The sequence below is a fragment of the Lepisma saccharinum genome, chromosome 4 (genome assembly GCF_977018435.1).
Source record: "Lepisma saccharinum chromosome 4, izLepSacc3.1, whole genome shotgun sequence".
In the NCBI taxonomy this organism is placed as follows: domain Eukaryota; kingdom Metazoa; phylum Arthropoda; class Insecta; order Zygentoma; family Lepismatidae; genus Lepisma; species Lepisma saccharinum.
In genome coordinates this window covers 30915674-30931944 of record NC_139232.1, presented here as the reverse complement: position 1 = coordinate 30931944, position 16271 = coordinate 30915674, and the positions used below count along the sequence as shown (strand labels likewise).

General features: G+C 38.4%; 1 protein-coding gene across 1 annotated transcript in view; it reads left to right on the top strand.

Moving 5' to 3' along the window:
* The window catches only part of wat (waterproof), a 61796-nt gene extending 46385 nt beyond the window's left edge, over positions 1–15411 (top strand). Inside the window, exons 6-9 of the mRNA XM_083120384.1 lie at positions 5917–6115; positions 9400–9639; positions 11209–11466; positions 15040–15411. Of these exons, the coding sequence (XP_082976510.1) occupies positions 5917–6115; positions 9400–9639; positions 11209–11466; positions 15040–15154 (812 nt within the window). The 3' untranslated portion in view covers positions 15155–15411. The remainder of the gene's footprint in view (positions 1–5916; positions 6116–9399; positions 9640–11208; positions 11467–15039) is intronic.
* The last annotated feature ends 860 nt before the right edge of the window (positions 15412–16271 follow it).

Sequence of the window (16271 nt, the reverse complement as noted above, 5' to 3'; positions counted from 1 at the left end):
TCTAATTTGGGCCTACCACATAGGCTAAATAATGATAACAACGCTTCTCATAATGAACGTCAGTTTTCTATGCGCGTCATTAACAGTCTTTGTGATATGTAACTGAAACGATAATTTATCATCGAACACTACACCAAGATCTGTTATTGAGTTTGCCCTGTCTATCTGTGTGTGTGCTATTTCGTAGTTATAGTGTATTGGGGATTTCAATCGGGTAAATGTTACGTCCCTGCATTTCTTATGGTTTAGATTAACTTTATTTCCTTTACATCATGCGTTGAGATTTTCGATATCCTCCTGTAATTTAATTGAATCATCGTCATTGTGAATGCTCCTATAGAATTTTAAATCGTTAGCGAATAAGAGTTTCTCGGAATTTCTAAGCTGTTTTTGGTAGGTCGTTAATTAACATTAAATACAACAAAGGACCAAGATTAAAACATTGAGGTACACCTGAGCCAGCTACAAATTCATTGGAGCAGCAACCTTGATAATTTATGTATTGTTTTCTGTTTTTGAGATACGAGCACATTAAATCTATGAGGGAAGAGGAGAAGTTATAAAAGGCTAATTTCTTCAAGAGAATATCATGGTTTACAGTGTCGAACACTTTACAGAAATCTGTGTATATAACGTCTACCTGGCCTCTGTTGTCAAGTTCAGTGGAAATGAAGTTTGTAATTTCTACGAGGTTCGTCGTGACAGATTGTTACGCGCTAAAATTAACTCAACTGAACTAAGCAACGCAACAACGCAGAATCGCTCCCCGTGACACCTGTCACGCGGATTAAACATTACATGAATTACATTACATACGGTCAGGGTAAGTGCCTACAGTCGGAGTTACCGAGAATAAACCTAGGAGGATTTGATTGTAAGTACCTGAAATGACGTTACATAATACTACGGTGGTTCTGAATATACACATATATTAAAGCACAGATAAATACACAGTACATCTTGCCCTCTTTCACTCGATCTCTCATTCATACACTCATTCCATGGCATATTGCGACAATATGGCAATTACAAAGGTTAGATTAATTAGTACTTTGACTATACTCATGCTATTTCTTGGCTACATTCCCTTTTACAATTTATCGTTTAGGGTTTTAAGTATAAAGTGAGTAATTGTTCTTTGTGCGAACCCTTTTAGCTTTTCAGAAGGTACAAATATATTTCAATGAACTATTGTTTAGCTGTAAACATAAACTCTGATCTATAACCTTGATTGTCCGCCGGAATAACGATATCTAGGTATGCCATAGCACTGATTTAAGTTATGCAATGATTTGATTTACGCAGATTCGCGGTAGATTTGCGTCATCTCGCTCACACACGCACATGGTTGGATCATACCTTCGCTGCATTCCCTCTGACCTGGGTAGGGTGAAAGTGGTCCTACAGTTTTGGAAGACGTCCACACTCCAGCGTCGTACTTCGCTGTTATCCTGGTTGGCGAAAATGGATCCTGGCATCACTCGATCACTTCGTAGGGACGTCCATGACGGTACACGTACACTGTCGACTCCATACGACAACTAGCGCAGTAATAGGTCAGTCCTTCGCGGTCACTCGTACGTAGAGATACGTGGCTTGGGCGATGAGACGAACATACGTAATGAGCCGTTCGCGGTTTCACATGGACACACATGGATATTAAATGTTATTAACTTCTGCTAACTTAGGACGTTGTTTCGGACGATTGACACAGGTGGACGTGTCTGGCGTTATTCTCACATACCACACGTATGTGCACGAATGCGTTGACGGCTAGGGGGAAACGACCCCCCTGGGTCTACTCTGCTCTACTCCATGGCTCTAAAACACTCACTCGAGGAAAAAACAAATCCAGACCTCGGGTCCGATTGCGACTCGCAGCTAGGTCGCGCGTAGCTCACACTCCGGTGTCGATTCTAGGCAAACTGTTTTCTCGCTATTCCGTATCATCCCTTTTATTCCAGATTTGAACGAGGTGACGCTCTAGTCTCTGTGTCTAGGTGCTTATTTATTGTTTCTGGTGCTTTGACCGTTGTCCTCCTATCCTGGTCAACGCTCAGTCAGGTCCTTAACCTCTGGTAGCAGCCCCTCGTGCAGAGATTAGGCTAAATCCTCCGCTATTGTGTCACACACGGACAGTGAGGGCCATCTCACCAGGATACCGTCTCCCATTGTATCCAGCGATGGATCTTTAATAATTCATAACTCCCGTAGTTCTGTTCTGATTAGGTTCAAATCTCGGAATCAGTACTTTCATGATGTGGTCTTCCGCTGGTTAAAAACTCATCCAATTCGGTCCATTGGTTTAGAAGTTGCTCTTTTCCTGCTATTCCCCATATGAATGCATGTAAATCCGAATTCGGGCGAAAAACGGTGGTTGAGCAAGTTAGTGTTGGCTAAGGCAGTCGCTAGACACCTTTATTCGCAACGGATTTTAATATTACCAATTGTAATTAATTCTTAATAACGGGCAATTAGATTAATTACCTGTTACTCAATATTTGACCGTTATAAGATCTCTTTGGTACGAATCCCTGCTGTTGCGAGGAGAGAATTGGTTGTACGTGAGCAAAAAAAGTGTTTATAAAGAATTTGTTCTAATAGTTTATTGGCGCAGAGAGTATCGCAATTGGTCTGTAGTTTGAAATTTGAGATTTATCTGATGTTTTTGGTATGGGACAAATGTGGGACAATTTCCAATTATCTGGAAATCTCGATTTTTGTATTACAAGGTTGAAGAGTATATGTAGCGGATATTTTAGACTTTCACCACACCCCTTGATTACATAGGAGGAGATAAGATCAGGCCCTACCGTTTTTTTAGGTTTAAGGTTCTTTATTGCTTCTTCTACTTCAGCGATTGATATAATCTGAAAATTTAGAGAAGATAAAAGGGTGTCGGTTTCAGACAGAGGGGTTGGTGGTTCCTAACAAGATGGTTCCTGTACGTAAACAAAGTGAAAGTGTTTCGCAAACGCTTCGGCAATTGAGTTGTTGCTGTCGAGTTCTTGATTTTCATTATAGATAAGTTGTGCGTATGATGGTCGTTTCTTATTTTTTATGAAGGACCGGAATTGCTTCATGTCCCCTGTTTTAACACTACCTTCAATGCTTTTCAAGTAGTTTGAGTACGCATCCTGAATATTCTTTTTTAGTCTGGTTAGTATATTTTTGAATTTTGCTGCATGCATTTGAGTATTCCCTACGTTATGCTTCATTTTACGATGGTGTTCTGCTTTGGATGCCAGATCCCTTATAACCAATAAGGGTAGTGGCGGGAGGAGGGGGTTGAAAGGTGAATGCAATTATCGAACACGAATCATGCTTATGATTATTATTATGCTTTACTATAATAATAATAATAATAATTATTATTATTATATCCTTTGGGAGACTTCTACACTCAATCCACCAGATGAGTGGATTTCCAGCAGAACTGTTTTTGTACTATTTTTTGACATTGCATGCAGTAAGTGGACTGAAATGAATAGTTATTTTATTTTGTTATTCATTTTTACACACCTAGTTGAAGAAAAATCTAGGATAAATTTTGGTCATAGTGTTTATATTGTGTGACCTAGCATATAAAACTATATTTTGTGGAATTTTAAAAATTGTGAAAATATTTATTCTTTGGAAATGGTAGAATCAAAACATAAATTGGTTCCTGCATTTTACACCCAACGTTTGCGATTTACCGCACTTTTCACTTCGTTATTCTGTTACAAAACTGACTACTCAGGGACTTGGGACCCGGGGGGGGGGACGTGCCCCCCACTCATCATCAAGGGGGAAATAGTATTTTTGCCCCACCCCCCGATCGCGTGCTAAAATGAGAATATATTTTTTCAACTTGTGTTTCGTTTTGAAAAAAAAATGGAAAAATATTTTTGCACTAGTTAAATGAACGTTGACTCAAGTTTCGATACCAGAAAGAAGTACGTACGTGACAGAAAGATCCATGTGCAGATAAGAATCGCAGCCACCTCTCCGCAAATCAAGTGTAAGGTGGAATTATCCCCTTAGAAATTCGCCGCTTCGATTTTACGGACAGATGTGAAACAATAAACCCCGCGAACCCCGATGGGAAGGGGGCAGAGAGAGCCTAATTTTGAATCTCTTCTTTACCATCTGCAACTACATTCCATGGATGCAAGTGCTCCGAACCAGGAGGGCAGATGGAGCTTGAGCCTTCTAGGTAACAAGGTGAAGGTGGGAAAAAATTCGAGCGAATGCGAGACGACGTGGTGGTCTAGTGGGTAGGTTGTCTGACTGCCACGCAGAGACTCCAGTTCGATTTCCGTGGTGGGTGATCTAAGGTCGGAATTTTTCCGGCCTTATCCCCGCAAAAGCGGCTCCCGGGCTCACCCAGCCTAAAATTAATGAGTACCTGGGGCAACCCTGGGGGGGTAAATGCTTATCACATCACCTCCAACATGTCCGAGATCGAAAATGTGTGGGCCCTACCCCCACATCTATTAAATGTGCCTACATCGCACGGTGCTATTAGCACGGGTTAAAAAACAAAATCACATGTGAACATAAGAATGAATAGTGTTATCTCTCTCTCTGAGGTCTAAAACTGAGCCATCAGCCCTGAACATGACGTTTAAAACAAACAGTAAACTTTAAAAAAATCTAAATGGCCAAGAAATGATAGTTCCTCCCTTGGTTGTTCCGCCTCTACCCACAAGTGCTTTCAGTATTGCCTGATGTTAAGAAGCCACAGAGGAGGGGCAAGATTGTCTTTTTGCTCCCCCTCACCCCAGTCTCGCCCTAAAAATGAGACTGTATATATTTCAACTTAACTTGGTTGCGAAGAATATTTGGAAAAATATTTTTGCACTGGATTTGTGAACGTGCACTCAAGTTTCCGTTAACAGCAAGAAGCACGTGACATCGAAGTCAGGTCTCTGCAAATCAAGTATCCCCCGTAGGAATTCGATGCTTCTGTTTCCAGTTTTACTTTGAAGACTGCAAAGTTTTGTACCTACAAGTGCGCTCGCATGTAACAATGCACCGGGGAGGGGTACAGGGGATAGCTTAACTTTAAATCCTCCGATGCACTTTCCGAACACGAGCTTTCTTTAGAGACCCCTTGCTATCAAAAGGTCATCGGCCATGCGAAAAGGTGCACCTTGTAAGTTCTTGGAAATTCAAGTCTAGGCTAATCTCTCCTTCCCTTTCCAAATTTAGACTTGGTCAGAAGACCTGGTCATTGTTCAGAGTAGAATAACTGCAGAAGGTGTGTTTCGGCATTTACTCGACAAATTCTAGTGACGAGTTTGGATTTCCTTCCACACCAATCCATATATAGTTTATATACATTTAAATCATTTGCAGAAAGTAGATCGACTGCAAGATCGCGGATCAGTGCACTGCAATTAGTCGCCTGATATAGAAGCAAGAGATTGGTAAGTTTTACTTCTCCCCTTACGTTTTCTTTACTAATTTATGTTTTCTGTGTGAAAGGAAATAAAAAGGCGAGACTAGAGACAGGCAAGTATCGTTCCGAATACACCATCAGTTCTCTGCTCCTTCGGGCTTTAACGCTGCAATCTTTGGAGTGTATGAACCACTTCCTCTCGTGGGAAGTAGGGATGGCCAAACGGATCCGGATCCGGATCCGAAAGTTCCGGATCTGGATCCGAATCTAAAAGTTCCGGATCCGGATCCCATACCACAGGTATTATGATCTTCGATTACAAAGAAATTTTTCATTAGTTAGTCCTTCAAGATTGTTTTTCAAGTGTTGTTCCTAAAATACTTTGCTACGCATCGGCTAACACACTCGTGCACAAAAATAACCCTACTTGTTTAACATAAAATGTCAGAGGTGATTTTGTAAATGCCATTGAAATGAATATGACTAAATAAATGTTATCGCAAATTCTCCCAATGCTTCGAACATTGCAGTGGTGGCGACGTGGAAGGAGCCTGTGAGCGGCTGGATAGACAACCTGTACGGCCCTACGGGAGTGGTGGTGGGGGCTGGCACCGGGGTGCTTAGAACCCTCCACTGCGACGAGCACGTTGTGGCGGATCTGGTGCCCGTGGACATGGCTGTGAACGCCCTCATAGTTGCCGCTTGGAACACGGCGAACACTAACTCCAGGTAATTTATTACAATGAAAGCGAATGAAGTGCATCCAGTGTGTATCAAAACTATGTTAATACTCTTATGGAATGAATATTTGAATTTTATTTCCATTTATTAAAACATATTAGGTGTGTAGCGTCTCAACTGGTTCGAACAAACTTTTTTTTTGTATGTGTGATAAATCATTAAACTGCTTGGCGAGTCTCATTTGAAAATGTTCTTCTAACTTTTTGACAGTAGCAGCAGCGATTAAGGGTGGATGGCAATTGCCCTCCAATTTATTTGCACCTGCACTATGGTCTCATATGACCTTGTCTATCAAGAGAAAGTCAACTTTCCTTCACCCCCTCCACTTCTGGCACCCAATCGCTGCCATTGTGGTTGGACAAAGGAACACTTCTATCAACCTGGCCTCACCTATGGCGCAGTGGTAAGGCCTTGTAATCAAGGAGTTCCGGGTTCGATACCCGTTGGAGGCACATTGCACAGCACTTTAAGATGTATGTCCAGTCCCAATTAGCCTATCTGTGCATAAATTGTACTTAAACATTAAATTCAACTTCTATCAATCTGGTTCTCATTCTTTAAACGTTGCTTTTCTGTCATTGTGTCTGAAAATAAAATAAAATCCAAATTGTCATTACATAAAGCATTAATAAGTTTGACATACCCTGCGGAGAGTCACTCTAGTCGTACAATACTGGTAATTCACACCACGTAGAATATATCTAGGCCAAAAACCTCTCTTAGCAAAGTTTTGTTTGTTGAAATCTTGTTCACATGCTACAAGTCCTTTATTTTTATTTACCTTGTACGTATGCAACCATGCAGCACTGATTCGTGGCTGCCATCAATTTTCACTTCTTCTATCTCGTGAAAAGGAATGAAATAGAATAAGTAATCTGTGTATGGATGGTGAAAGTTGCATCATATTATGGAATAGGGTATGTCCACCCACGTCAGCCTGTTGGCATCGCTACAGGTAGAATACCATATTCATATTCATATAATACTGTGGCTTTTACTGCAACTCCCCCGATGTAAGTAAATAATTGCCAGTAAATCTATGTTGAGCTGTTGAGCACATGTATATAGGATTACAAATGGCGTTTTGCTCTGAACAAGTAGCATCAAAACAATAGTAATACTTCTCAGAACAGAATAGACATCATCTACGTGCTGTGAAAGTTTGCATACATGTATGCATTTTCTTTTAATATATTAATAAATAATGTCATGACCGTTTTGCAGCTTTTGGAAAAATTCATCAGAGGTAATAATCAATTTAACTGTTTCATATTAACTTACAACAAAGTATTGCAGCCTAAAACTTTAGTCACGATAAGTAACAATAATATAATAATAAATACGTACGTTGGAATAAAGCCTGTAGCTAAGTAGGGGACTCAGTCCTAGTGAGAACTCAGCCAGCTGCCCCTTCCCGTATTCAATGTATTTCCATGTTTCAACAACCTCCTTCCATGGCATTCCTTCATTATATTATCAGGAAAAATAATGTAATGAAGTGTAACATTATATTTTCACCGATAGTGTATAGTAACGTTGTTGCCTTTTATTCAAGGCGTTCTGGATTCAATTCGCGGTGGAGGCACATGGTTCAGTGGTTCTGATCACACTTTAAACTGTATGTTCAGTTCCGACTAGCCTATCTGAGCATAAAATGAAAACCTGTGACAAATAAACGTTTACTTTGAAATACAGGAATCTTCAGTATGCGCTCCACCTTTTAACATGAAGAGGATAATGATCGAGTTGTAAAGCTGCATTTTAGTTCTTGTGTTGATACGTCTCTTGCCCACTAACGTGTTGCTCATTTGGTAGTATACTGAAAATGTCTCTTCATTCTATTCATTACCTCATGATCTATCCTCCAATCATTTGATCGAATAGAGCCTGATATTAACAGTTTACAACTTTTTCTAGTTGCTTTTCATTGGATGTGTTTAGAACTTAATTTTATTTGCCCTCTTCATTCAACCACATAACTTTGTTATTTTGAATGTTAACCTTCATGTCTTTTCTCTTTAGCTCTTCATGTCATTCCTCCACTACCTGCTGTGGTTTTTCAGGTATATCGGATTTCATATCAAAATGATTTCGTCATATAGTAGAGCTTGAAGGTATACTTGCACATGCCTAGTTTTGTTCTATGGGGTCGCTGCTTACATATGCCTTTTTTGATATTAAATTCACCTGAGATTTCACCATGTATTCGGACCACCTCCACAGGGTAGTTATATGAAGTTTTCACTGCAGTAAGCAGTCTCGTCATTACTTTCTTGTTGATTTTCTTCTCTATAAAATAAAATAATTATGTGTTTGACGTTTGGAATGAAACGCCGCCTGTTGTGTGCCATCTCTCCATAAGCATAAGCTTGTATACGACTGACGACAGGCAGATGGCCCTGTAGTTGTTAAAGTCAAAACTTCTCCCCTTTTTGTGCAATAGGATAATTTGGCTTATTCTTCAGTCATTGTTATTCGGTTCTCATTCCATGCTTTTGGAACATCTTATTTAGGGTCTTCATCACTTCTGGAGCAATAACATTCAATCGCTTCACTTTATCTATTGCAGTTTGATTTCAGTCTCTTCTATTTCCCCATCTATGTCTGGGTTCTGAACTTCTAGATAACTGTCCATATATCGCTTCATGCTCCTCTTGGCTGTCCGTCTCTTTTCAATTTTTTTCACCATAGTGCTTGCGCCATAATTCCAGCACCTTCATTTTCCCTGTAGTTAACTTATCTTCATCTTTAATAGCTGATTTAACACTTATTTTGTTCACTAGAACATGCCTCCATATTACATTTCTCTGTGTGAGTGAATCGCGGGTGGAAGATTATCAATTTGATAAAAATCACGATTCGCCACTGCTTACAGTATGTTGTTCAGGATTATCCGTAGAACACACTCACCATTTTCCAGCTTCTTTTCTTTTTCCTCACTCAGAACTTTGTCCCTGCACTATCGTAGTCCTTGAGCCCCTGAAGGTAAATTCCAGCCATGTACCTTGTACAAGGTAAGCATTACATCTGAATCAATGTTCGAAGTGGAAGTTCGTAGCTAGGTCGGGTTTAGAAATAGGTGTGGGATGCTTCTGTGGATTAACATTGAGACAATGCAGCAGGTGCAAAGATGCTCAGGCAATTTATCCTACCTTGGCGGATGTTTTATGAAATTTTTCTTACCTGGGAGGATAGCATACTTTACACCACTTCGAGCACTGATCTGAATGAATATTCTATTAAATATACCGTTTTCCTTTAAACCTTTTCAGAACCGACGACATCCAAATATACAACTACGTGTCCTCCTGCCAGCAGCCAATCACCTGGGGAAGGTTTATGAAGCTCAACATGCATTACGGATTCCACTACCCTTCGGAGAGGGCCATCTGGTATTACTTCTTCAGCCTCAATAAGAGCAGACTGATCCACAACCTCTGTGTCCTCTTCCTGCACATGCTCCCGGCTTTCCTTGTGGATATGGTCGCTCTGCTGCTTGGGAAAAAAGTAGGGTAAGTCTAGCCTTATTCTTCATCTACAGTCGCACGGTGTATCAGTTAAGTCTTTCAACTTTACTGATTTAAACTATCCGTACACGATCAAATGAAACAGGAACAGAAAAAATAATTTCAAGCTTAAAGGAAGTGGCGTCACAACACACGTCACGTTGCTTTTCACATTCGTGGTTACCCTCCAAGAAATTTTAATTGGGAACGGTTTAGGAACATTTCGTGACCGACTCTTGACCAATCAGAGCACATGCTATTAAAATCTATTATCGACTAAAAGAAGCATCAAGGTACAGAATGCTATTTATTTCCATTATGTGGTGAAGTGAAAGTGACGTGGAAAGTGTAAGCATGTGTTTGTGACTTGCTAGAAAGGAAAGGAGGAGCTGTGACACATTATTGTCTGTATTTATTTAATCGCAAATATACAACAAAGAATAATGTATATATTTCTACAGCAGTGAGTTATGTAATGATAAAATATATTCGAAAACCGTAAAATATAACTTTTGTTTCTTGATCTTAAATTATAGTGAGAAATGAGAAACAACTACATATACTGTAGAAATGAGATTTTATGCAATTATTTTGTCATTATGTTTACATAATTTCTATGATATATCATATTACACGACAATACCGAGAAAATACATCACAATTCTTTCGAGTTTCTACTATACCACACAGCCTTCCTTCGGAAAGAAAATTATTACCTTCGCTAGCCTATTTACATCTTTTTTGCTTTACAGACTGCCACTTTCCGGTAAAATATGAAATTGGCAATTTTTCTTTGATCGTGTACGTGTGCAATTTCATACCTTTCAAGATTTTCGGTAAGTTGTTCCACGACTTTCAATTGTCGAAATTGTTGGATCATTAACCCTAGAACACTACTAACCCTTACTTGGAGAAACGTGTTTACTACTAACCCCTCTTAAATTTAATAATGGTATTTTTTTGTATCTACAAAACCGTTCATGATTTTCGAAACTGAATATCATTTTCTCATAGGGAGTCTAAAAATATAATTTTCTTAGTTTCTAATTTATCGAATCAGAAAGTGGATTTAAAAAATCAGAATATATCGTTAGACATCACGCGACATGTTTCTGCCCGACGTCGTCTAATAGATTGAAAAATAAAATTTTGATATTTACAAGTTGAAAAGTGGCAATTATAGTTGCAATACACTTGCTTGAGAGAGTTTTTATTAATTATAAAAGCAGTTTAATTTAATATCATATGATTTATTATTAAATTTGCTATACGTAACATGCAATGTACACACGTTAGTGAATCAGACAGATAGTGAGAGTAATAGTTCCATTATAATCAGAACAATATTTTAGTTTAAGCTTTAACAAGAAAGGGTAAGTAGAAAGATTCTAGGAAAGCTCAGGCATATGTATTGTATTTCTAACAGATTATAACTTACTTGGAATAATACATTATCGTTGGGACTAATATGATTCGATTATTTAGAAAAATATGAGCACGTAAACTGTAATCTTTAATAGGCTTCTGCAATGTACTGATTTAAAATACAATAACAACTTCATTTAATTTTTCTAGATTGCTCAAAATCTACCAGAAAGTGAACCGATTTTCAGATGTGATCGCCTACTTCTGCACTCAAGAATGGAAGTTCACGAATACGAATGTTCAGAATCTCTGGAATAAATTAACGCCAGGCGACAAGGAGAGGTTCCTGTTCGACATCTCGTCGCTGGACTGGGAGAACTACTTCCAGCTCTACGTCCCTGGCCTCCGGAAGTACTTGCTGAAGGAAGACCCCGCCACGCTGACCAGCTCCAGGAGGCGGTGGAGAAGGTAGGAACACGAACAGAGCATATATTCCCTTCCAGTTGAATAAAACTGTATATTACAAATGCATTTTGTACATACGAGGTTAGTCAAAAAGAAGGAGCAGATTTCAAAATGTTATTTGCAACAAACCATACATGATAGAAAGATAAGCAGTGGATAGATTAAGGTTCAAAGTTTTGTTGTAGGACAATTGGTTTCTTTCGTGCACTAGCAATGACGAGTTTTTTCTCGTTGCAGGTAAATGACGACGACACAGGAAAATTCGTTTTGTGTGCTACAATCTGCGAAGTGTTAATCCATTGCGCAAGTGCAACGTGAATTCCGCCGTAGTTTCAACAAACACCCACCTCGTCATAAGCAAATTTAATAGTGGCATAAGAAATTCGTCGAATATGGTTGCATATGCAAAGGGAAAAGCACTGGTCGACTACAGGACGTCCCATAAAATTGTCGAGCATATCCGAGAGCCCTGGCAAATCTGGACATTCCTCAAGATCTGGAACAGTTCTAGGCTTGCCTGTGTTGTAGTACGTACAAGTTATAGTTAACGCAAGGCATTACACCCTGGCGACCGTGACAGAAGGTTGGAATTTTGCATTGCACTTGAACAATGGATTCACACTTCGCAAATTGTAGCCCACAAAACGACACTGTTAGTGTACGAACGAAGCCAATTGTCCTACAACAAAACCTTGGATCTTAATCTATCTAATAATGCGCGGATTACGTTCCTGTCATGTATTATTTGCTCGAAATAATATTTTGAAATCTGATCCTTGTTTTTGACTAATCCGGTATATATCTCTACCTATACGGCAGAGTGGTTAGCATAGCGCGCTACGACGCCAGGGGTCGCGGGTTCGAATCCCGGCCTGGGCATGGGTGTTTGTGAGTGTCCCTTCATGGATTTCATTGTATCATCACTCATCCTCATCTTCGCGATTAGTCAAAAGTGGCACAATAGCGAAGTAAAATAAACCAAATCAATCAATATCTCTACCTATAAAATGCAATGGTTTTTAAATCACGTGTTAATAATAGAGTGTAAAGATGTGAGAAAATGCACAATTACCCTTGCTCTTCTGAGAGTGGCGAAGCGTCCTACGAGGCCCTAATATTTGTGTAGTTACTGTAATTTCACTAAACTACGTTTATTAGAAGAGAACCAAAATTCTAGATGTTACTATAATTAGCGCAAATTTGCATTTCTGCTCGGACTCGTCTGGTCCCATGAACATCCTATGGAGTTCATGCGGAAAGTCTAATTTCAGGGACAGACATAGGAATAGTTTTCCTTCAATGTTCAACGTTGGCAACTCACCGTATTTCACCGCATATTCGCACCCATGGACGTCGGGAAGAGGGGTCGAACAGGTCCGTCGACCCCCAGGAAATTGGCATCGTTCATTTCAAGTTAACCCACCCCCAAAGAAAGTTTTGTTTATTTTATTGAGAATAACATAAATTAAATTAAGTTAGTTCTTAATCTAAGAGAATAACGAAGTAAAAAAAAAAAATTACCTAAATTGAAAAAAATGAGAGTAAAATGAAGGAACCAACATATTTTTTCATCTTCTGTTATTTAAACCAAATAATAAATGGTTTCACAGATTTCAAAATTCAAAAAAATTAGACAATTTGATACCATTTGCTAATTTTTTCCTATCTTTTTTATAACGATGTGTGTTAAAGTTAACAAAATATAATACCGTACACTAACTGCGTGAAACGTAAAACGCAAATAACAAAGAACAGTTATGTTGTATATTCACTCAATTGGTGGATAGAGTAGAAAAATCTATCCAAGGATATAATAATAATAATAATAATAATAATAATAATAATAATAATAATAATAATTCTTATTATTATTTTAATTAAATTTGGTTATTTCATAATAGTTAGCATAATAGTAATAATTATTATTATTATGATTATTGTTAATCCTACTATTCAAGTTTCATCCATTTCTCGACACCGTCCACCAAAATTTCTGGCGACGCCCATGGTTCCATCCGGTTTTATTTCCAGTCGAAAAGTTCGTAAGCGTCTCATCGCCGCGTAAGATAACGAAACCAACGATAGCGGCGCAGACTCTTCGGATATAGAAGAGGGACTCACATTTTGTGAGTCCGTATTCCGCAACACTGTAGGGAATTTTTCTGAAGTGTAATATTTTGACTTAAATGCACAAATCGATGTGTTAAGTTTTTTCAGACCGCAAAATGTTCGCTAAACTATCACAAATAAATAATGTGCGTCAATTTGGATTATTTAATTTTAACGTTAATATTCACGACTATTCCGTGCATCCTAATCTTGCACCAACGGCAGTTTAGTAATAATAATTAACTTTCAAGTACCGGTAATACCGACACATTTGTTATTTTTTTTAAAGGAAGTTTCACATAATGACCGCATCCCATTTTATATTCTTTTTGCGGGTTTAAATATCGGCATGGGCATGGATATTCTTCGTGAATCTCTCTTCATCAATTTCATCATCCTCATCAACGCGATTAGTGAAAAATGGCAGAAAAGCGAAGTAAAATGAACTAAAGCAAATAATCAATCTTGTTACTTCGGTATGAGTTATATTTGAAAACTTTCTTTCCCGCAATGTCTTGGGTCTTTGTATGATAACAAAGCCAAGCTATCTGTATGATAAAGTCGTATAACAAGTCGAGCTATTCAGACATTAACAAAAACTCTATTCATTACATCTTGTATTGTACGTCCGAAAAAATATCTGCTCGGTTTTTCCTTCTTTTGTATTTTCCTTACCCTCCCTCATTCCTCTGACATTTCCGTTACCGTTTCCTCAACCTCCTTACATACCCCTGTAAATATAACCTATCGGAAACTTATTTTTTATATTATGTAAACAAATACCCGAGCAACTCAATCACTAACAAAAGAGCGGTTTCCCGCATTTTTGCTACAAAAAAAGACAAAAATACTTTTCATTATATCTTCCGAGAAACTACTGTGATGATGACCCAAAGAATTATTTCTTTAACCTTAGCCTATATACAATACAACAAGAGCAAGTCAAAAACCATCTCCAACATGAAATAACAAACACCTAGTATCAACTAATTAATAATTACCTTACTGTACATCTTTGAAGCTTCTCTTTTATAAATAAATTATCTCATAAATTCATCTTATTGTTACTTTTCTTCTTCGATCTTATTGTTGACAAAAAATTACTAGAACCGATATGCAAAGTAATAAAATAAAATATTCATTTATTGACAAAGTAGTCAAAATATGCAGAACATACAATTACAAATAATTTTTACATAAGAACATTATTTTTCAATGAGAACAAGCGTTTGTTTAGAAATAACTTATTTTACTTATGTACATTTATCTCTTTTTGATCCTCAATTATTGGGAGAGGTGTGTCATACGTGCATAAGAATTTGCAAAGTAATATGAGCTATTTGATTGGTTAAGGTTCGGTAAAGGAGATACCTTTTACTAGAAACCTATCAACCGAAAGTATGAAAATCACGTTGGACCATAATTTGCAAGCTGAGATTCATTTTCAATTCCTCTGCTTTATTCCAGGCTGTACTGGCTGCACAAGTGCGTCCAGGTGGTGTTCTGGCTGGTGGTGCTGCGAGCGGTCGTCTCCCTCGGGACCCTCGCCGCGTCGCTGCTACTGGACACAGGCGGGAGCTGAAGAGTGCCAGCAGAGGGCTGGGCGTGTTGTGTGCGTGAAACAGGACACTTCGTACAGAGAGCGTTGCATTTTGCCTTAGCACGGGTAACAAGTAGCGGAGAACGTGCAAAGACACCGTCGAAAGGCTGCTATGTGTTATTATTCAACATCAAAGTCACAATGTTTACATTAAAAGAAATATTTATTGCTGTACGACAAGTTCTACTAATGTATATTTTATGACTGTTATTTTCCCTAGCAAATCAAATAATAAATGTTACAACTTTATTTCCTTTACATTTATTGGAACATTCAAATTACCTTATTTATATATTTTTTTTTCTAATAATATACTGCAGTTACATTTATCGGGACTTCCGGGACAAGCACAAACGAAGAAATTTAATTCCTGAATCTACAGCCTAACTATTGCCTATTTTTGGGGGAGCAGGAAAAAGTTTATTAAGCTCTTGCCTTGACTCATTCTCACCCAACAGGTCGGTAGGTGTCGAGGCTTGCCCCAAGTTGATACCTGGAGATGACACCTGCTCGAAAAGGTTTATTCATTCTTGAAGCTATTTTGTGTCACGGAAAATCTATTTTTCTATGCAAAAGAACATGCCTGTCAGTTGTGTATTATCAGTTTATACAGCTCTAATTTACAGCGAAAATTTTGTTAGCTGGGGGATACCGTCCCTTCGCATCCCCCTCACTTCGAGCACTGGCTAGAACATGTCGACACCTCCTATACGATAGAGTAATACCAGGCCCCCTGCACCGGGTGCAAAAAGCCGAACAAGGTAAATTTCAGAATTCATTTGTCCGTGCATGAACTAACCAGCTACCAGTCGGCACCACCATCGATGCTAAATCCTAATTTTCTCATTACAAATTTAGTTTATGTATCTATTAATCAATGATGATTTTGTATTTTATTAAATGCCTTTCCCTTCTTAAACATGTGTAAGAAAAATCGTATTTTTAAAGTCACTATTTCTACATGACGTAATCATCGTTCCATATGATTTGTCATGGACGTACACTAACTATTTTAATAAGGATGTAGAAGAACAAAAAATAAAAACAATGGCTTATTGTGCAGATTTTTATTGTAAAAACTGTCAGAAGAGGAATCCAG